The 21,937-nt window shown below is 44.0% G+C and overlaps 1 protein-coding gene across 16 annotated transcripts in view; it reads left to right on the top strand.

Annotated features, from left to right (window-relative positions):
- PARD3 (par-3 family cell polarity regulator) overlaps positions 1 to 21,937 on the top strand; it is a 635,042-nt gene that overhangs the window by 417,399 nt on the left and 195,706 nt on the right. For all 16 annotated transcript variants that reach the window (XM_057542617.1, XM_057542614.1, XM_057542615.1 and 13 more), the window contains one exon: positions 7,733 to 7,964. In XM_057542617.1, coding sequence (XP_057398600.1) covers positions 7,733 to 7,964 — 232 coding nt within the window. The remainder of the gene's footprint in view (positions 1 to 7,732; positions 7,965 to 21,937) is intronic.

The following is a 21,937-nucleotide window of genomic DNA, read 5'->3' as shown; positions in this document are numbered from 1 at the left end:
CAGAGCAGTGGCCTGGATACTCCTTCCTTGACACCATAATTTTTTTGTATATTGTTAAAATATACATTTGACACCAATTCAGTCCTTGATAAAAATAAAATTCTTAGTGGCAACTCCAACAGCAGGGTTTTGAGTGCTACCATTTTCATTGTGTAGCCAGTCCATTGGGTCTGTTGAAAGGAAAGCGTTCAGCTTCTTTATACATTGTCCCCTGTGCACAGGAAACAGTGTCTATTGTGGACCATCATTTGTATGTGAAAATCAATTATACACTGAAAGCAAATTTGCAAGCGTTCAGAAGATGGAGGGTGTGATCCTCATTGTATTTGTTCTGCAGCCTTCTCCTGGGCAGGGGGGATAGTGGAGGTGGCATTCTACCAAGATCTTCAGGAACATTTTACCTGTTTGTTTGGAGGGATGCATTAAAGAAAACTTTAGACTCTGAAGTAGAAGTAAAGAATGGTTTTTGATAATAAGTCTTAAACTCTTTGGAAGTGTGGTTTTATTGTTTTTGTCTCTCTACTCCTTACCCCAATGTAAACTAAGAGGTTGGCTTTTTTTTTTTTAATGAAATAAATCTAATTTTAGAAGAGTGGGTTTTAGGAATCATCTATTTGAACATTCCTCCAGTTGCTGAAAACCCTTCTCTAAGCCTGCTGTTAAATGTCACCCACTTCCTTCATGGCTTTTTCTCCTTTCACCGTCATGTTCTCTATTCTTCATAATATCAGTTGTTACTCCCACCCCACATTTTAGTATAAAAGCTTCTTAATTCTTCTTGCCAGCTTTGTGTGTGTATGTGTTTTTTTTAAATGTTCTGAAAAAGCTAAGTTTTTCCATTGCCAAAAGCTCATCATTCTAATGTTAAAAGTCAGGGTCCAGAAAAGCAGATCCTATTATTCAATACCATCTGTGTCACTAGCTGTTCATTTCTTACATCTTTTCTTCCTTTTCCAAAGTCAAATATTCAACTAAAATAAGAAACAAAAATAATATGTGTATACATATATAAAAATATATATGTATATATATTTATTTAATTATAATAAAATGTTCTCAAATCCTATGCAGGATTTGCAGTGCCTGGGAGTTCAGTCCTCATTTATTTTTATTATATTGTATTTTACCTAACATTAGTCAATAGAAATTGGTAGTGGTCAGTGGATTTGCTAAGTCTAGTGAAATTTTCCAATTACTAATGTCTCATTTTAACTCACTCATTTTAAATTTTAAGAAGATAGATTCTGAAGACTGCATAATCTTGTGTCCAGTTATTACGTTTAATCCTTTGTCTTCCAAAGTAAATTGGAAATTACTCAAGAATATGTGCTTCTATTATTAGATATTTCTAATTCCTAGAGTAGATCTTTCTAAACAGGGAGCAGTAAAGGATGGTTTTCATATGATGGGCTATTTGTTCAGTCCACAAATATTTAATAACACTGCTTTGAGCTATGCCCTCAGAGAAGAGTACTTGCTTACTGGCAAATAAGAAGTAATGCTGTCATTTTCATTTTGTATTTCTCTGTTTTGTATTTCTCTGGATGTTTGTACCAATTCATTTAACACTAGTAACAAGTCTGAACAAATAATTCTAGTAAAATTGTCAAAGCTGCCTAGAGTGACATTAACTGCTAAATCTTACACTTGTGATAAATAGTACTGTGGATATTCCACAGCTGCTCTAAAGTTTGATTTATGTAATGTACCTATTAGGATGCTTTCAGCTGCATGTAGTAGAAAACCCAGCTCAGACCAGCTCAAACCATGAGGAAATACATTGTCCTACATAACGGGTTCTAGAGTTGGGTAGCTTCCAGGATTATTGATTCCACAGCCTAACGGTGTTATCAAAGCCCCGCCACCCTTCTGACCCTTCTGCCACGCTGTCCACAAGTCAGCTTATCCAGAGGGTAACTGCAGCGCTCAGGGGCCTCGTGCTTTCCTGATCACATCCAACTGAAGGGAGTGAGCCATCTCCCCACGCATGGAATATGTCCATTCGGGGTGATGGGGCCATTCTTGGACTAATAACATTGGACTAATAAATCAACAGGGGCAGGGACCATAGGTTGGTGTAAATTTAGTAATGAATTCACCCCTTGAAGCTGGGTTGCATTCCTGAACACAGAGTTCATTAGGAAGAAGAAATGGAGAAATGGATTTGGGATAAGCAAGCAATGGAGATCATTACAGTCCCAACAGTAGTATTGCTTCTCAATGGAAAAAAAAGACCATGTGGCTTAGAGTCAACTGTTGACAATGAAATGTGTGTGATGACCAGATCGAAGTGTTTATTTATGGCAGAAGCTACAGAACTTTGAGGTTCAATTGACACCTAAGGTCATTTCCTCCATAATCATTACCATGTATGTGCTCAGTCTTTTCCAAACTTCTTGGTGACCCAGTCCTAACGTGATATTTTGCAGAACTGAGTAGCTGAATTTGTCGCATGGACTAGAATTTTAATTGAGCTGTATTTGCATCTGTTGAAAACATGGTAATTAGGTATGTCTTAATTATAGAATGTGCTGCCTGAAAGAAAAATAAGCAGCTTCACGTTATACCTTCTTTAAAAAGAGAGACTTGAAAGTATCTGTCTTTATAGGTAATCACATGGGAAAGTAGCTGGTAGTGCAGTGCATAGAGCAGAAATGTTAGTCAAAAATAGAAATTTCCATTTGTTTGGAAGGAGGTAATCATCTTTCTTTGTGCAGACTATCTGCAGAAGGAAAGCAAACAATCTGCAAAGAGCAAAATTAAAGAGAAAAAACGTAAAATTTATATAGCATTTAAAATAGTCAATTACCTAAATGTAGGTTTATGATTAGTCCGTGCATTGTAATTTATTGTATGAACGCAATAGATCAAGCCATTTACGGGTGATATATTACCAGTACTTTTCTTACTTGAAAAATTGTTTATCTGAATATCTTTTGTAGTTTAAGAGAATAAAAATATTTTATGTACCTTATTATAAAGCTAGTATTAAATGTACAAAGACTGGTTTTAAAACTGAAAACAAAATCTGACTCTCAGTGACCTTGAATACATACATTTTTTTAAAAAATTAAGCACGTGTAACCAATTTACTTAAGCTTTTAAAAACCACAGTAATTCTGCATATGGATGGGGTAAAGTGAGATTCTTATTTTTCTCCATCAAATAATTTTACCGTTTGAAGCATACACAATGTAATACTCTAAAAGAACATCTTATGTTTATGCATATGAAGGCACATATTGCTAAATATTTTTAATTAGTTGGCATTCAAAGGGATTAGTTACATCAGTACACCCCCAGAAGAGTTTCTGTGATAGTGTATTATCTAAATCAGAATGTTCAGAATAAGCATAAAGAATTCTCAAATGTGCAAGTATGATTGTAAAACAGTCCACTTGCTCAGGGCAGGAAACTGAGCGAGGAGTTTTGATTTTATAAAATGAGGTTACAAAACCTGAAGTTAATAAATGACTTAATACTAATTTTCTCTGTTTCACCCAGTTTAGAAAATAAGTTGTATTACATACACCAGGAAATTATTGTGAATATGAAAGGAATTGGCAACAAATGTGGCTTCAGCATATAGTTCGTTGTGAAGGCGCTGCCTTTATTCCGTGACGGAGCCAAGAGCAGACATATGTCCCATGTGCTTCTCCCAAAACTATTAGGCAGAAAACTAGCAGAATCGCTACTGATCTTTCCATTCATGATTTATGATAATGGTCCCTGTGGAAGACGAAGTCTTTTGCATGTATTGAGCTCGTGTTTTTTGTTTATAGTTTCCGACATTGTAGGGGGCCAGGCAAGCCACTGGATGATACGTAGAGCACAAACAATAATAGCATAAAACTCTACCAGAGGGCTTCCCTGGTGGCGCAGTGGTTGAGAATCTGCCTGCTAATGCAGGAGACACGGGTTCGAGCCCTGGTCTGGGAAGATCCCACATGCCACGGAGCAACTGGGCCCGTGAGCCACAACTGCTGAGCCTGCGCGTCTGGAGCCTGTGCCCCGCGACGGGAGGGGCCGCGATAGTGAAAGGCCCGCGCACCGCGATGAAGAGCGGTCCCCGCACCGCGATGAAGAGTGGCCCCCACTTGCCGCAACTGGAGAAAGCCCTCGCACGAACCAAAGACCCAGCACAGCCATAAATAAATAAATAAATAAATAAATAATAATAAAAAAAAAAAAAAAAAAAAAAAAAAAAAAAAAAAAAAACTCTACCAGAAACTGATGAGAGCTTAACCAAGCACAGGGGCCTTCCTGGGGTTACTGTTACCGGGGTGTGGCGTGTGTTGTCAGGCTTCATTAGAGGGGCGTAGACATTGTTCTGAAGCTAGAGGATGGTGATACGCAGAGGTTGGATAAAAGTTTGTCTGGTCGGGATAAAGTCACGAGTCAGGCTCACCAGCAGTCTTCCAGTTAAACAGCCATTTACGGGCAGCCGCTGGCCGCTCAGCAGTCCTCATTTTAGAAGTTTAGGGAATGGGAAACGGACCTGTGATCGTATCATATGAGAAGTGCAATAATAAAAGTTTGTACAAAGCGCTATGGACGGATAGGTAAAAGGAGTTTTGTCTGCGAGACTTTTAGAATAATCACCAGCATCCATTTATCTAACTTGAGTGTACCAATAGGCACACCTAGGTTTTGTAGTCCCCGGGAACTTTTGAGAACTGTTTTATCCTGATTTGGTCCATTACCTCAAAGTTGAGGCCACACCCATTTCCCATAATGTGGAAGCCATGGTTTACCATCAGTTAGAGCACAGCCAAGTTCAAGGGTGTTTTCAGACAAGATGTTCCAACCCTGCATAAGCTATATTTACATTTCCTTGGGGAACGCCCCTTGAAGAGGCTACACAGCAAGCCACCCAGGCCAGGAGTCTTTCCCTGCCCTCTGTGCACCACACAAAAATGACAGCCTTAACTCAGCATTTATTTGTAAGGCTATGGATTTTCACTAGCAATGCCCATCTGAAAACTGTAACCGACTTTCTTTAACAAACCCGCACAATTCCTTTTCCATATGAACTGACAGAGAGGAAAAGAAGCAACTTTTTAAAAAGCTGCCTTGTCTCTTGCAAGAGGAGAGTGGCTTCCAGTTAAGATACCCCAGTGCAGAGGGAGGCCAGCCTTTCTGCTCACGCCTGTGGTTGGGAGCCGGTCCTTGAGTCCCTGTGCACAGTTGATCGAGCTTCTGGAATGATTTCCTCAGTAGCAGCTACAAGTCATGGTGCTGAATGACTACAGGACTGACAGTGGGTTTCTTGAGATGCAGTGCTGGCTGCTGGAATGATCTTCTGGGCAGCCCGTGGAGTGACTGGATGATAGATGACCAACATCCATGCTGTATGAAGCGTGGAATTGAGCATTCACAGAGTTGATCAAAGAAATGCATGAAGGTCTGGCTGAGGTACAATTGTACCAGAATATAATGGTAGAGAGAGCCCCACACTGGTGGTGTGCTGGCCCCACATCTCTGCTTCCTCAGCAAGAAATGGAAGAAGTTGGTCTAAATGACCTCCAAAGTACCTTCCGGATTTAGACACAGTGGTATTTTTACTCTTTGGCTGTACCCAGGGCCTGACCTGCTGGGATGGGAAATATGTTGGCTCATGTTTTTACTCAAATGTGAAAACAAAAGAATTCTACACTTTTTCTGTTATTACGTTAAATAATTGGCACTTTTTAAAAAACTGAATTACTTGGTTATGGTTGTGACATCATTTTATAGTATCTTTTACGATCTGTGAGGGTTTAATAGCAGAACACTAAGATACTAAGATTGTTTTTTTAATTTAATTTTTATTTTACATTAGAGTATAGTTGATTTACAATGTTGTGTTAGTTTCAGGTGTATGGCAAATTGATTCAGTTATACATATACATATATCCGTTCTTTTTTAGATTCTTTTCGCATATAGGCTATTACAGAGTACTGAGCAGAGTTCCGTGTTCCCTGTTGATTATGTTTTATTTTTATTTTATTTTATAAATTTATTTATTTATTTATTTATTTTTGGCTGCGTTGGATCTTCGTTGCTGCACGCGGGCTTTCTCTAGTTGCGGCGAGCGGGGGCTACTCTTCGTTGCGGTGCACGGGCTTTCATTTTGCTGGCTTCTCTTGTGGAGCACGGGCTCTAGGCGCACAGGCTTCAGTAGTTGTGGCTCGTGGGCTCAGCAGTTTTGGCTTGTGGGCTCTAGAGCACAGGCTCAGTAGTTGTGGCGCACGGGCTTAGTTGCTCCACGCATGTGGGATCTTCCTGGGCCACGGCTCGAACCTGTGTCTCTTACATTGGCAGGCAAATTCTTAACCACTGCACCACCAGGGAAGCCCTGATTATCTGTTTTATATATAGTAGTGTGTGTATGTTAATCCCAAATGCCTGATTTATCCCTCCCCCTGCCTTTCCCCCTTGGTAACCATAAGTTTGTTTTCCAAGTCTGTGAGTCTGTTTCTGTTTTGTAAATAAATTGATACTAGGATTGTTTTAACTGGTCTTATTATACTCTTGATTTTGTGTATTGCTAACTCAAGTGCTGGTGGAGAGGCAAGACTGAATTTCTTTTGAAGATATATTAATTTGATCTAGAGGTCAGTTCTTAGTGAAAGATTTCTAACTATCTTATCTATTTCTCTGTTAGAAGAAGTGGAAAAACACTGATTCATACTTTATTTGTTGATGCAGGGGGAAAATGACCTCAGATTTCAAGGGGTAATCTGGAACCCCAATAATTCTTATTATCAATATATTTGGAAGAACAGCTTAGGCAGCTAATCTGGAAAAAGATTTATGAGAATGGCTGTTGATGTGTGCATCTATTGCTTGTTAATATAGAAATTCCTAAAGTTCTTTTGTAGGTAGAAACCAACTCTAGTTACTTGTCATTCTTTCAAATGCAAAAAGTTGGGGGTATGCACTTGGACCATATGCTTACTAAGTGTTGCCTCAAAGGATGGAATATCGTTATCACTAAGCAGAGCTTTTATCTGCAAAGTTCAAAGGAGTGTGAGGCTGTGGATTTATGCCTTCGCGTCTCCATCCACCTCTGTTCACCTGCCATTGTGTCGAGCGACATGCAAAATTATTTTGGATTAGAACATATAGGAGCGTTGGCTTATGATGTTGGCCTTTTAATGACAATATAAGGAAAAGTTAGGCTGTGAAGATCCAGTCTTCTCTATGCAGAAATCACAAAGGGTCATACATATTTGGGAGGCTGAGGAAAGGAGTCCTGTGCTGACATTGGTGTGCTTACTAGGGAGTGGTGCAGTTGAACAAATTCATCAGGGGCCGGGGTGGAGCTACATCACCCTTACCCAAGAGCAAAGGAAGCTCTTGGCGAGGGGCTGCTTGTCTTCATTTCGCCAGTGTGGTACACAGGACCCTTGGGGTTGGCTGTGTGATGAGGGCTTGCTTATCCCCCCAGCAGTACAGGCTCTATATCAACGCGAGGGAATCCATCCGGCCCGGGAGCCAGATTACTGTTACTATTACTATTACCGTTACTCTCTTACTGTTGGCCCCTCATCTTCATGCAGGAGTACACATGTGCATCGTAACCATCCACATCATGCGTTCATTCTAATTCTACTCAGAAGTAAACAGCCTTGCAGGCCTAGTTGGAAACGTAGGAAAGAAAACCCTCACACGACTTCAGCCTCCTTATTTTTGTCCCTTTGGTTCCCTGTGTTCCTTATGTTTTTTGTGTGTTTGTTTCCTTCCAAGTGGAAGAAGACACGGAAGAAAGTTCAAGATCAGGGAGAGAGTCTGTCTCCACAGCCAGCGACCAGCCTTCCCACTCTCTGGAGAGACAGATGAATGGAAACCAAGAGAGAGGCGAGAAGACCGATCGGAGGAAGGAGAAAACGGGGAAAGAGAAGAAGAAAGACAGAGACAAGGAGAAGGAGAAGATGAAAGCCAAGAAGGGGAAGCTGAGGGGCCTGGGAGACATGTTCAGGTAGGTGCTGCCAGCCAGGGCCAGCCGGCCCCCCGTGTGAGTGCCAGGCCAGTGCAAGCACAGCTTTGACGACCTTGTCTTTGAGGTCAGTGGAGATTCTTCTCTAGTTCCCAGGCTTCGCTGCTGTGTTTTTACTTTCTTAAGGATTGCACTTGAACTATTTCAGACCCTTTTAAAGAGCCTGAAAGATGCTATCTTGCCAACCATGTAAATAACTGTGGAGAGGGAGGAGGGCCAGAGACAAAGGGCCCTCACAGCCGTGTTTGTTCTTTTGTGCGTGTGAACAATTGTTCATTGTTGAAGTTGAACATCGAGCCCAAGTTAGTGGTAGGTATAAAGGTTCATTAATAACAAGTCTAATAAGAAAAAATGTTACAAATAGAGCTTCAATTAAGCTGTGTTGATTAATGTACTACTTATTACTTCAGTCGGTAAAGATTTCATTAAATGCAGTCTCTGGCTGTTTCCTGACAGTTGTTTTTGTACCCCTAAATTATACTCTAGGATTACTTAGCATATCATTTTTTTACAAATCATGGCTGCACAATAAAAGTGACAAGTCGTTCAGAAGTTGCTCTGAAACCCTCCCATAAACGTTCATCGGAGGTGATTTATAATATTCAGGTATTTAATGTTAAATATAAAGATTGCTTGATTGTTCCATAAATTAAACCCCTAAACATATCAAGATGATGGTTTAAAATTGAAAACAGATGGCCTAGCCCCTTGACTCTTCAAAAAGTAGTTATCCTGCATTATGAATCCCTTCCTTTTAGCTTTTTTTTAATTGCAAAATGTGAACAAGAGTTTTTATTTTCATAGAATTTCCTGATTTATGGTCCTGAGGTTGACCTCAATAACTCAGGGAGTTATAGATAAGGCCATGAAGTTGAGGACTCAGGCCCAGCCTGCAGGCTACACACGTACCAGATGTGTCCTGTGGATGTCTGGCTAAGTCAAGTGCATGGAATAAGTAAACTACAGACGCAGATCACACAGAGCCCGGCCCATTGGCAATATCGCTTTAATTTAAATACGGTCGCATTTCCATCTTCAGTGCTTCAGAACACTGGGATCTGCATCCTTTCACACCAGAGTTTTTCTTGTTTATATACCGCTCCTCCTGGATGCATTTGCAGTCAGATCATCTTTCATCATTATATTCCGTGTCCAGGAACACTTACGGATGGAATTGCGCTAACTGCCACTTTATTTCAGTTTCTGTGTTAGGCAGAGGGCTTCTCGCTCTATATATGCAAACTGACAGCTCGTAATCAGGCACCTACATAATGCACAGAAATAAGGCTGTTGTCTATCAATTAACATTGAGGGAATTTGCACCCCTGTTTTCTTTAAATCAGAGAATATGAAGTAAGAGGAAACCTCCCCTAGGATATACACATCCCGCCTGGAGCCCAGCCTCACTTCCAGGTGCCCCCCTCCCCCCCCAGTGAAGTCTTCCTGAAGGCTATTGGCTTGTAGGTTTCCTTCATTGGCCAACATTTATCTGATGGATTCAGTGCTCTGTTCTTCTCATTGAATAAAAAAGTAAGCAAACTTCTAGATTGTTTATAATTATTTTAGAAATTATACACTATTTTAATTATACATTATTTTTTCTGTAGCTTAGGACTCCAGAGTAAGACAGGCTTTATGGTAGAGTTTTCTTTTTGGGGCCAGAGGAGTGGTGAGTGTGGGGACCATGGGGAAATATATATATTGTTTCAAAGGGACCCTGAATGCAACCCAACCCAGCCCCGTTTTTACTAAAAGTTCTGTAAAACACTGTATGATGTTTTCTCTAGATCAAATTCTATAGATTATACCACTAACCCATAGTGAAAGCCAGCTTTGTGATGAAGAAGTTGACCCATTTGTAACTTCAAAGGCCTGAGTATTCTTAAAAATCAACTTCTGTGTTTAAGTGCAGGGGCTGAAGGTATTTTCTAAAAACTGAGCTCACAGTCTCCCAGTGTTTAAGAATGGCTACTGAGAAAATCATGGGTGTCCACACTTTTCTGGGACCAATTTGCTGGAGTCAGCCCGTGCTGGCTTGTGAGGGTCAATTGTTCAATTTTTAGAAATTTTGCCAATTGATTGTTAAACCCAGCCATTATTAAAAATTAGATAAGTTCTATAAAAATCAAAGGTAATTAATAACTCAAAACTCATCACTTCCTGATTATTTTATGACATTTCACTATGATCTCTGCTTTTGAGGTTATTTACGCCCACTGTATTGGCACGGTGCTGATACCACACGCTGGTAGCTTAAAATCAGCCGTGTTGGGGGGTACTTATACCCCAGGAAGTGTATGAATTCCACAAAACAGGGCTTTTTCTTCCAGGAGGGCCACATACCACCACATGGAGAATGCAAAGATATCCTAACAGGTTGCAGTATCTTGTCTAGTTGCCTTGAACGTGGCCGTCTTCTCTCTGGTTTCCCTTTGGGAAATGGTTGAAGCTTGCTGAATATTCCTCCTTGAAAAGAAGTTGAGAATCCTTTATTAGACTAACAGAAGCTTTTTGTTTGGTTGTCTGTTGCCTCTAACTCCTTCACAGCATTATGAAACGTCCTTAGTATTTGAGAAGACTCTTAAAGCATTGTTAGACTTTTCAAAACCTTTTTTACTACCTTCCATACCTACTGGATCTAATTATTTGAGACTAATAGACTTGCAGGTTGATTCTTTTATGTTTCCTTTTTTTTTTTTTTAATTAACAGAGGGGAATATAGTAAGATTTAAAAATTAGTCTCTTCCTTCCTCTTTGTTCTTTTGAGGAGAATAGGATGTGATTCCCTTAGCAGTGTTGCTTTAAAATACCTTAATCAAAACGTGTATGTGCATATAATTTCTTAGAGCACTTTGTAAGAAGATTCAAGTATAGCTTCCCAACGTAGGCCCGAAGTACAAAGCAGGGGTGTGTGTGTGTGTGTGTTGGGGGGTGTTGTTTTGATTTGTTTCTGTTTTTTGGTTCAGTTATAACGGAAAGAAGAAGGTAAGGGTAAGGGGCATTAGATGTTGGGAGTTTAGCTTTTGAGGCATGTGAGCTTTTTCCCTTTAGTCTTTTGAGGGAATAATAATATGGTTTCCTTCAAAAAACAGGCTCGCAGGCTCTGCTCCCCACCATCTCCCTCCCCTTGACCCCAAAACACACACACTCTATTCCCACCCCTGTAAGTTGTCTGTGATTTTGTTTACATTTGATGAGGGCCACATAGATGTACCGTATCTCAAAAACTGTACCAGAGGAAACCACGGTACCTTGAGTCGGTATTTTTATTTGTTGGTCTATACAGACGACATGGTTTTCTACTTCGTGCATTGAATGGTAGTCACCAAAACAATTTAATTATTGATAAACAGCTCTAGGAAAGAATGTTGGGAGTCACATGAATCACTCCTCTGTTTATAAATTATGAAGTATATGAAGTGCAAAAGCTGCCTTAATGCCAGTTTTAAATCACAAATTTAAATCTACAAGGAATCAAATGACAAATGTAAAGTGTCCCGTATTTGTATGGATTTCTCCTTGTATGTACTACATCTTCTTTTGCCCCTAAGGCGCTCCCATTGCCTTAATTAAAATGGCTTTGGATCTGAGAAGGCTGAGTTTCTCTACTAAAAAGGTAAACTTGACTTTGTTGATGTGATCGTTCTGTGTGAAAAGTGCAGGGCAGCGTGAGGGTCTGAAATGTGGAGACTTTGTATATGTCTGATTCTTGGATGCATGGCTATTCAAATTTAATACTATAAAATGTTTCTGAGAATTCTGCAATTGTATGAAATTGTCACCAAAGAGGGAACTGAGTCCGTGCTTTAGAAGGAGAGAGATCTGTTGTTTAATGTTTGAAATGCATCTGTTTTTAAAGGAAGGCAATAGCATTGTTAAGCAGCGTGTTTTTGTGTGAGTCTCCAAAATGAAATAATCAATAAGATAATAAACTCCCTTATTTAGGACAATATTCTCAGATAGTACGCATTTAAAATTATGTATTCCCCTTTTTTTCAGCCCTTGAATAAGTGTAATTCGATGCTACTTTGCCTGAAAAATTAGAATCATTTTCTTTTGAATGTCATGGAATTGCCTCCCATCTGTAATGGAAGGTTCCTGGACGTGACCCCACTCACGCCTCAGGTGCTTTGTGTGGTGCTGTGACACATGATGGCCGAGGGCCTGTCACCCCCTGGACCACTAAAGCAAAAGCCATGTTGCACTGTTACCGTTAAAACTGAATCCTCCAGTTACAGTGAAAATGATTCCCTGGGTCCCTACAGCATGGTTTTATTCAGTTCTGTACGAGGAAAAGGATAATTTAGTTTGAAAGCTTGTCTGGTTGAAATCAGATATGCGGCTGTCTTTCCCTTTTTAGAATATAATCGTCTTCAGAACGCAGTGAACACGATCAGATTTTAAAACTCGATGTCCTAGTTTGGCTCGCACCTTGTAGGCTTTTGAGAAAATAACAAACACGCGTCTCGGTTGCCTCCCTTACCTGTGCTCACTAACCGTGTGTCTGTACCGTGTTTCTCGTTTAGCCTGGCCAAACTGAAGCCCGAGAAGAGATGAGCAACAAACGAGAGTCCAAATGTCTTGAGAAGCACATATTGCACAGTTCTGTTTTTTGTTTTTGTTTTTGTTTTTTTAAACAAACAATAAATTTACTTTCAATGAATTCTTAGTGGCTGTTGACAGATTTTGTTTACGACATCAGCAGTTTTGATGGTTTCGTAACACCCACGATAATCGCTTTGGGACTTTCTGTTCTTGATGTCAAGCTTGGGGGTTTACTGCTTGACAAGGCAGAGAAGTGTTTTTTCCTCTCTTTTCTTGGCCCGTTTTCCTAGTGGAAAACCAGAGTTCTCACTGCTGGTGTATTCAGAACTCACCCGCCCACACCCATCGGGCGTGAGGATGGGTGCTTTGAGAGTGCGCAATGTACCGGGTTGGTTTTGTTGTGCGACATGGCAGCTGGGGACACAGGCAGGTAGGGGAACAGTCTGTGGGCGATGAGGTGTGTGGTTTGGGATAGTCACCCATCCATCGATGGACCAATGGGCCAGTGTGAAAAGGACTTTTTGGCAAAGGTTCTTCCCTTGATGGGTTACACTGCTTAGACAAAAAACTGGGGTGGGGGGGCTGAGAAAATAGATATCTTTGCTCAGGGATGGCTGAACCAACAAGTTTTTCCAGGGTGAAAAAGTAGGGAGACGTTGGCAAATAATGATCCTGAGGTTGCTGGGACCCCAGGGAGTGAGAGCGCACACTCTTTTATAAAAACGTTTCTGGAAAGAGCTGCCAGGTGTTGTCATCACAGGTGTGAAAGCTCGTGCAGGTGGATCTCAGACCGTCCTTCCTTTAGAGCAAAGCCTTCATCCACAACCCCTTCATGCTTCGTGGCCCCCTGGGATTTCAGAGAAACTGTAGAGTTAGCTCTGTTTCCTGAGAATGGTAGAATTGCATGCTGCTCAAAGAGAAATGTGATGATGAAGAGGAAAACCATGTCATAAGTGGTATTACGGTACTGGGATGGGAGCCTGTGAGAAGGATTCACCTCCGCTCTGACCTGGTAGCAGTTGGCAGCCCTACCCTCGCGCCCTCCCCGGCTGAGCGAACCCTCCGATGCTGCCGGACGGAAGCACACAGAACAGTGTCAATTTGCTCACGTCAGAAATACCAGGACGTGTGGATTTTTGCCTCGGGCCCAACTGCCCTGTGGATTAATGTGACCGGTTTCTCGTTGGCAGAATTGAATGACATCCAGTGCAGCCTGCTGGTGATTCAGGGGACGCAGTTAAAATAAATGTGGAGAAAAATTAGGCCTACCTAATGAAACACAAGAGCAGTACTTTGTCATGAGAAAGAAGGAGCTGGAAGAGAGCGGTTTTGCATACTTTGATTTGTTTTCTTGTTTGTCACCTGGACAGAGAACCGGTCCTGTATATAAGTACACCTATTGGGAGGTTTCCTTGGAATAAGTTCTGAATTTGTAAATCCGATACTTAGTATATGCTTCTTTTAATTTGAAAGGAAACAGGTTCCCGTTTTTAACAAAGGAAAGTAAGTGCCGGACCGACCTCTTAGCAAAAATGAGTCCTAGGGCAGCTGATAGCATCCTTGGCGAGGATTCTTCTAGCGGAAGCAAAGAGCCTCTGACATCTCCAGCGTGGAAACTCACTTCAGAGGGGGCCGAGGGGCGCCGAGCGTGACGGCCGGGCCTTGCTAAGACCTTTTCTGACGTTCTTTAACGCTGCTTTTCCAGAGACCCGCGGCCTGAATACAGAATGCAAGTGTCAAGGATGACGCCTACTTTATAGTCTCTGTAAAGCAAACCTTTTCGTAAAAGAAATTTTTGACAGTTCTGAGATGCTAAGTCAATTTCAGTACCAGGCTGTGTAGAAAATGGCATCTTTTTTCTGCAGTTGATGTGAAAATTGAAGGCTAGTGACTATTCACTCGTTACTAACACAGTGTAAATAAATACCACACACTGTTGAAAACTGCACTAGAAGACAAGCTTGGCTAATGACATTTACCACAGCATAGATTGGCAATATTCTTTCTGAATGTTATTTGTTACCATTAGAGGCTCTCTATATATCTTTTACATTAAACATCGTGGATCAAGTACATGCTATTCCTAAATGGATTTTTGTCAAGCCACAAAGTATTATATAAAAGTAACTGTTTGATCCTTTCCAACAGTCTTTTAAAGAATTCACTGGGGGAGTGACCTCTTACATAATTGAGCGTTGGATGGTTTTCTTCTGACCTATGTTTAATAATGGCCCATTTAGAAACAAGAGACTAAAACTGGGTTAGATTTCCTATCATAGTGAAATAACCTATGGTCTCCTGTTAACCTTTCTGCTTACATTTTTTTTTTCTTTTTAGGGCGGATGAGCCACCCATGCATTAAGCTCAGGCCAGTCCCCCAAAGCGGTCTGATCCTTTCTTACTTAGGCCGGGACGTTGCTGCAGCAATTCTTTCTTCTCTCTCCTGCACCCTGATGCTGGCCCTTCCCTCCTGGATCATCTACTCTGTCCTACCCTCCATCTTAGAGAAAAGTCTGTCTTACCCTACCTCCCCTTCCAAGTACTCCCTCATTTTCCCATTTCCTCCTTTCTCCTTTAGCAAGCCCTGGGATCAATTTCTATATGCTGCCTCCATTTTCCTGTTCTCTCTTAAACTCCCTTCAAGGAAGCCTTCGTCCCCCTTGGTTCCCTAAAGCCTGTTTTCATCCGGCCACCAGTGGCCTCTCCTGCTGCATCTTCCTGCCGTATTCGCACCCTCTCCTCGGTCCGCGGGACCCTTTGGCGTGTGGATTCCTGCTCCTCTCTGAGATCACCCTGCCGGGGTCGCCTTTCTCCCTGCCCACCCCGTCACTGTCTCCTTTGCCACTTCTGGTCCTGCCCCGTCCTCCAGATATTGGAGTGCTCCAAGCTCGGGCCTCAGTCTCCGTCTGTTTTCCTCTATTCTGCAACACAGAACGTTTGCATTCTTAGGAAACAGAGCCTCGGGGCTCTAAAGACAGTGTGCTGGCACATGACTCCCAAATTCACATCCCCCGCTTGGGCAGCTTCTTTGAACTCTAGATCAGCAGAGGCTGCCTCTTCCCAGGCGCCTGAAACCTAACGTGTGCTCCCCACATGGCTCAGGCGTTTCTCCGGATTGTTCCTCTCCATCTTCCTTTCTCACGTAATGGCAGCTCTGTTCTTTCAGTTGGTTAGATCCAAAAGCTGGCAGTAGTCCTTGATTCCTATTTTTCCTTATACCCCGCATTTAATCGGTGACGTACAGAAGCAGAGGCCCATTTGATCTGTTTTTGACACATCTCTGTAATCGTCATACTTTGCAGCATCCCCAGCCCCTCCTGGATTTGGGCAGTAGTCTCCCAGCTACACCCCCTGCTCCTGCCCTTGCTTCTCTTCTGTATATTCTGAACTTCGCAGCTAGAGTCACGGCACGTCCCTCCTCTCATCCCCCAGTTGGCTTCCAGGTCTCCCAGAGTGAAGGAGGAAATCCTGAGTCTCCCATTGGATGCTACAGGATCCACCCCTCCCCCCAGTCCCTCGGACCTCATTTTTTCTACTCTTTCCTCTGCTGACTTTACCCCGACTACCCCGGCCTCTCTTCCCTGAACTGCCAGGCCCACTCGAGCCTTGGACCTCACCCATCCCTCTACCAAAATAATCTTTTCTCAGACGGTCAGGGCCGGGTTCACTCTTGGACATTTAACATCTTCACTCAAGTGTCAGCTTTCAGGGGGCTTGTCCAGCACCGCAAACTGTTCTCTCTCCCACGGGACACTTCCTGCCGCACCCACTTCTTGGCATTCTTTTTCTCCTTCGCACTTACCACCCCCTAAGATATGATCCATCCCACTTACCTGGTTTAATAAAATGTCGACAGTGTCAGGGACTGTTACCCCCTTTTCCCTGCTGTATCCTGTGCAGACTGCCTGGTGCGTTGTCAGTGCGCAGGGAACGTACCAGATGCCTGCTAGCCCAGATCCCCCAGCCCCGCAGTGCAGAACTGCCGGCGGTGCCTGCAACGAGGCCCGCCCAGAGCAGCATCAGCGATGACCCAAGGAAGCCCGTGTGAACGCGTTCCAGGCCTCCCGGCCTTCGGGTTAGGAGGCTGAGGTGGAAGTCTGTGCCCTTAGCCCTGAGAGTGCACGGCAGGCCCTGGGAGCCTGGCAGAGACGCAGCATCGCAGGCCCCACCCCAGATCTTCTGACATCAGAATCTATGCTTATCAGCCCTGGGGAGCCCCGTGCATGCTACTGGTGGAGAGGCCGTCCCTCCTGCAGCTCCCAGAGTTTGCCCACGGCCTCCCCCTCCCTGCCCGCGGTGGAAACAGGCTTGGGAACCGTCCTGCCGGGCCGCCTTTCCTTCCCTCGGTCCCATCGCCACTTCCCGACCAGAGTTTCTTCAGCTTCCGTCAGACCACGGCCCCGAACCCTTGTCTCAGGATTGGCTTCTGATGAAACCCAGACTAAGATAATGTGTTTGTTGCGTGAACAGATACAGAAAATCCATAAAATTGCTAGAGTAGGTGGTGACAGTGCACGTGAGGAATTTCTACCTGGAGTGGTTTTGCATGTTATGAGCAGTGACCGAACCAGGGCAGGGCTGCTTGTTCCCACCTTTGGGAGATGAAATCACTTCCTGAGTTGGCCTGTGACTGAGGGGATGGTCCCCAGGGAGCAAGTCTTTTCATGCTCCTAGAGCACATCATGTTCTTTGGTTTGTTGTGGAAGTGACTGTTTTCTCTGCTCTTAGTAGTCATACATGATTTAAGGATTTTCTATTCCATCAGACTTGCAAAAAAGGTGATACAGTTTCCAAGTTAAGTCCTCCTGTCGGGCAGGCCCCAACCTTCAGGCTGGGGGTTGTAGGGTTGAGGGGTTATAGGTTCAAACAAGGAGTAAGTGTTAACATTGCCCTATGGATGTCTTCCTAAGCCTCAAATGTCAGGCTCTGGGTGACGGCGTAAGATCCTGTCCCTAAAAGAAGTCAGAGCCTTGGTTTTACTCTTCACAATTCTCTGAACAGCTGCCTCAGAGAGAATTATCTGGTGGCTGGCCTCCCCCTTCTGGGGGCCACGCCCACCAGGTTTAGTTTACAGACTGCCCCACCCCTAGGTGGCGCTCTGGAGCTTTCCCCTTTTCCCTCCCGGCCCCACGGGGCCTGGAATGGTCCTGACCAGTGTGAGGTGTGGCTCACCCCCAAGATGGGGACATCTCACCTCCTTCGTTTCTCCTTCCACAACGCCTGTAATGTTTATAATTTATCTTTCACCTGTATTGAAAACAGCATCTCTCTGTTTCTCATGATCTTTTGGTTTATGTTACAATTCCAGTCCTTAAACAAAGAAACTAAAGGAACAACTTTACATTCTCTGTCCACACAAAGGAACAGAGACTTTGAACTGAACTGACACAAACTAACTGGAAAATATCCCCACTTTCTCTCTGTCTCAGCTCTTCCAGTTAATTTAGAGGGCTGTCCTTCCAAGACCACTTCTTGGCCCTCCTTTCTGATTTTGGGGGTGATGGGCTGGCCGGTACAACTTTAAAGAGAAGAGCATCCTTTGGGTGGCGTGCGTCCACTGGCCAGGAGCAGTCACTGAGCTCTGGGGCCGGGGGACAGGCTACCCAGAGCACTATTCTCAATACTTCTCAATACTCCTTTAAATCCTCAGAATCACCTTGTCAGGTAGGTGCTCTTTTTAGCCCCATTTTATGGATGAAGAAACTAAACCCACAGGTTGGGAGAGGTGAACTAGTTACAGAGGCCACCCAGTGGGTGAGGGCGGGGCCACTGGGTTCGAAGGCCTGTCCCCCTTTAGGGGCAGGTTTCCACCCCTCTGCTGGACCACCCGGCCTCCTCAACCTTTTCCTGTGGGTTCTGCTGCCCCAGCCCCATGTGGGAGCTGCAGTGGCTGTGAAGGTCATCATGTGAAGTGGCCACTGCTGCTGCGTGCTCTGAAAATGTAGACCCCTGCAGCTAGCCGGGAAGCGTGGAACTTAGTACCTTTGGAACCTGGCTTTTGTTCCTATTTGATTTCTGAAGCTTCTTCTGTCTGTGGTCCTCTCTCTCTCCAAAATAATTCTTAAGGACTCAGGAATTTTACTGTTAATTAAAAATTACCAGTTGCCACATCCCCTTGTCCACAGCTGACCCTCAAACTGGAACGCTAGCGATGATGATTTTGAAAAGGCTTTCCTCCTGCTCTGCTCTCTCAGGATGACCCCCTAGTCCTGTGAAGGCTCTGACGTCCTTCCTGTTTTCGCACCTTGTTTCCCTTCCCTTTCTACACACCTTCGCGGTGGATCCATCACTGCTGTCTCGTTTATTTTTTTCTATTAAAATAATCGTGAGGCTGTTCGTCCTTTCCTGGGAGTATGCTCTCGGCGTCGACTTCCTCTTCTGATCATCCAGTGTTTGTTTCTTCTGCCCCGTCTGTCTCACCCACGCCCCGTCCCTGCCGCCCACAGCAGCACCTGCCTGGCCCTTGGATGTGCTCAGCCCTGGGGCCTCCCCTGGGAGGCCCTCCCGGCTCCGTGCCGCCTGCCTCGGTTCCTCCGCTCACTGTGTCCATCTGGGATCCTCATGCCTGGCGTTGCCAGATTCCCACTGCTGCTTGCAGGGAAATAATTTATCTAATTCCTGCTTCTATAACTGATTTTAGCCGTCAGGAGAGCATCTCAAGTGTACTTTTGAATTCCTAGAATTTCAGGTTTCTTTTCTTTCCTATTTGATTTTATCGGCTTTTAAAATGCCGAAAACATTTTTAATTGAGAAAAATGAGAGCGTCTACTTTATCTCAGTATAGGTTGATTCTGGAACAGTTTCAGACAGTTACTCTAAGAAGAGGGCGGTTTTCCTTTGGTGTGTCTCTAGCGCCTAGCTGCAGCCGCTTGGCAATGGCAGAGCGCTGATAACCGCTTGTGTAGAACACTCTCTACTGCACGCCCAAGCTGTCCTAAGCACACCCGGGAAAGGCGAGTCCCCTAAAATAAACTTGGTGTCATGTGTCTCCACATTCAGGTGAGTGTAAGTGAGCAGTAAACCTCCTGACGGCCCATCATACTTGATAAGTAATTCTATTGAAGATGAACTTTCACGGCTCCTTTGCAAACTGGCAGGTGAGAGTAGAGATCTGGGGCCAAAGACGTCTTGTGAAGGGCAGCGCGTTCCCTAGTGGTGCTTCGGGCAGGAAAGGCACTTACCTGCCGGGGGGTGCGACGTGGGCCTCTGGTCCTGATTACTTCTTTCTTTTTGTTTATCGAAGGACAGTTGATTTACAGTGTTGTACCAGTCTCTGCTGTACAGCAGAGTGACTCGGTTATACACAGACAGACATTCTTTTTTTTTATATTCTTTCCCGCTGATTACTTCTTAAGGGAACTGCCTCTTCCTCCCACCATATCCAGTGCCCTCTCTGTCACCCTGCCAGCTGTGCTGTCGGGTGACTCGGAAGCAAGTGCAGTAGGTTTGTGCAGCCCCGCATCTCACACAAGGGTCACCTGGGCAGTGAAATGAATTCTGAGTGTTTCACTCCTCACCTGGAAAGAATTGTTTCCAACCATGAGGGGGCGGATTCTTTTCAAGTCTGTTTATGGAGCGTGTATGATTCTTTGGTAATTGTGAGGTAAAAGCTTTAATCCATACATTCCACGCATACTTACTGGAGGCCTGCTCCAGGCAGGCTAGGCTCGATGCCAGGTGCAGGGGGTTGTGTGCCGGGTGTCACGGGAGCCCGCGGAGGCCCTGGGCCTCAGGAGGGGGCCTGTAGGGGTTGAGGGGGGCTCAGGGAGCCGGTGGGCCCAGCCCGGGAGGCAGAGTCAGCCTCCCCTCCGGAAGATGACCTCAAAACCGAGGTCCTACAGATGTTGTGACTTCTGTATCTGAAGGGGCTTTTGGAGGAGAGGAGGAGTTTTCATCAGAGGGATTCAGACTTCTCTGATGTGATCCTCAGCAAGAGACACATTCCACCTGTAACCCAGCGAACACATACGCGCCAACAACTCCGGTAAACATTTTGCCGTCTGATCCCTGCCCTTCCTCCTCGTGATGGGCTCTAATGCTGAGTGGCATCAGAGTATAGAGGTTGAGGGCCTGGACTCTGAAGTTAGATGGCTCGGGGCCAACTCCCAGCTGTACCCTCAGCAGCCTTGGGTTTAGGGCAACTTCGTGAACACCTTTGTGCTTTACTTTTCTCAGTTGTAAAGTGTGGATCATAATGGTGGCTGCTTCCCAGGGTTGCTTGGAAGCTCAAGTGAGCTGATATGTACAAAGCACTTTAGAACCCCTCCTGGCACAAAGAATGCGCTATGTAAACGCTAGCTGTTGTAGTCATTATTATTGTTCGGTAATTCCATTTTCAAAAAAAATGTTGAGTCCCACCAAATCAGTTTTACATCTTTAATGGGTTGCAACACCCAATTTGAAAATGCTGTTTAGGTGGTAGAAATCCTCTAGGTTTGCAGAGGTGTGGGGGGAGGAGCCTGGAGGCATTTGAGAAGCAGGGTGGCTCATCGTGAAGGACTCATGACTCAGTTAGGACCTTATCCTGAGGACGCTGGGAAGCCTTTCGAGAGAATGCCTTGATAAAATTTACATAGTTTTAGAAAATTATAATTTTTAATTTTAAAAATTAAAAGGGCTGAACCAGAGAGAACGCAGGAACTCTGTTAGGCCTCTGTTGTAAAAATCATGGCCAGAAATGGTGGTGGCCGAGGGGACAGAGATACAATATACATTTCTCAGGAGGAATGTAGGGGACTTGATTGTTTGGTTAGATATAAAAAACAAGAGAGAAAGAACAGTAAGAAATAATTCCATGTTCTGGCCCGATCAGCTGGGTGGATTGTCACGTGCAGACAGGAAAACCCCGGAGGAGGATTGTATTTGTATACTTGGAGGAGAGTGACATGTTGAACCTGGTGTTTACTTGTCTACAGGTAAAAGTGGAGGCGACAGAGGCAGAGGAGGGGGAGGCCTGGCAAAGTGGAGATTTGGGAGCTGAAGACAGAGAAGGTGACTCTGAGCCCGGGGCAGTGTCAGTGGAGGGGCTGCCCGGGAATTGTGTGCAGGGACAGAGGCCAGAGCTCTGAGGACCCTTCAGATGCCCGGGGGCTCAGTGTGGGGACTCAGTTGGCAGGAGGAGATGCTGGTGACCCAGGAGAGGCCACTGCAGAGAGAGGAGTAAAACCAGAAAAGTGTGGTCGTCAAAGCCAGGGCAGGAGTACGTTTCTTTTTTTAAATTATTTTATTTTATTATTAAAGTATAGTTACTGTATAGTATTATATGTTACAGGATGTCAACATAGTGATTCACAATTTTTAAAGGTTCTACTCCATTTATAGTTATTACTCAATATAAACTATTGACTATATTCCCCGTGTCGTACAGTATATCCTTGTATCCTATCTTACCCCCAATAGTTTAAACCTCT

Source organism: Balaenoptera acutorostrata, chromosome 3 (genome assembly GCF_949987535.1).
Source record: "Balaenoptera acutorostrata chromosome 3, mBalAcu1.1, whole genome shotgun sequence".
Lineage (NCBI taxonomy): Eukaryota > Metazoa > Chordata > Mammalia > Artiodactyla > Balaenopteridae > Balaenoptera > Balaenoptera acutorostrata.
The sequence above is the reverse complement of the archived record's forward strand: the minus strand, read 5'-3'. Positions and strand labels throughout refer to the sequence as shown.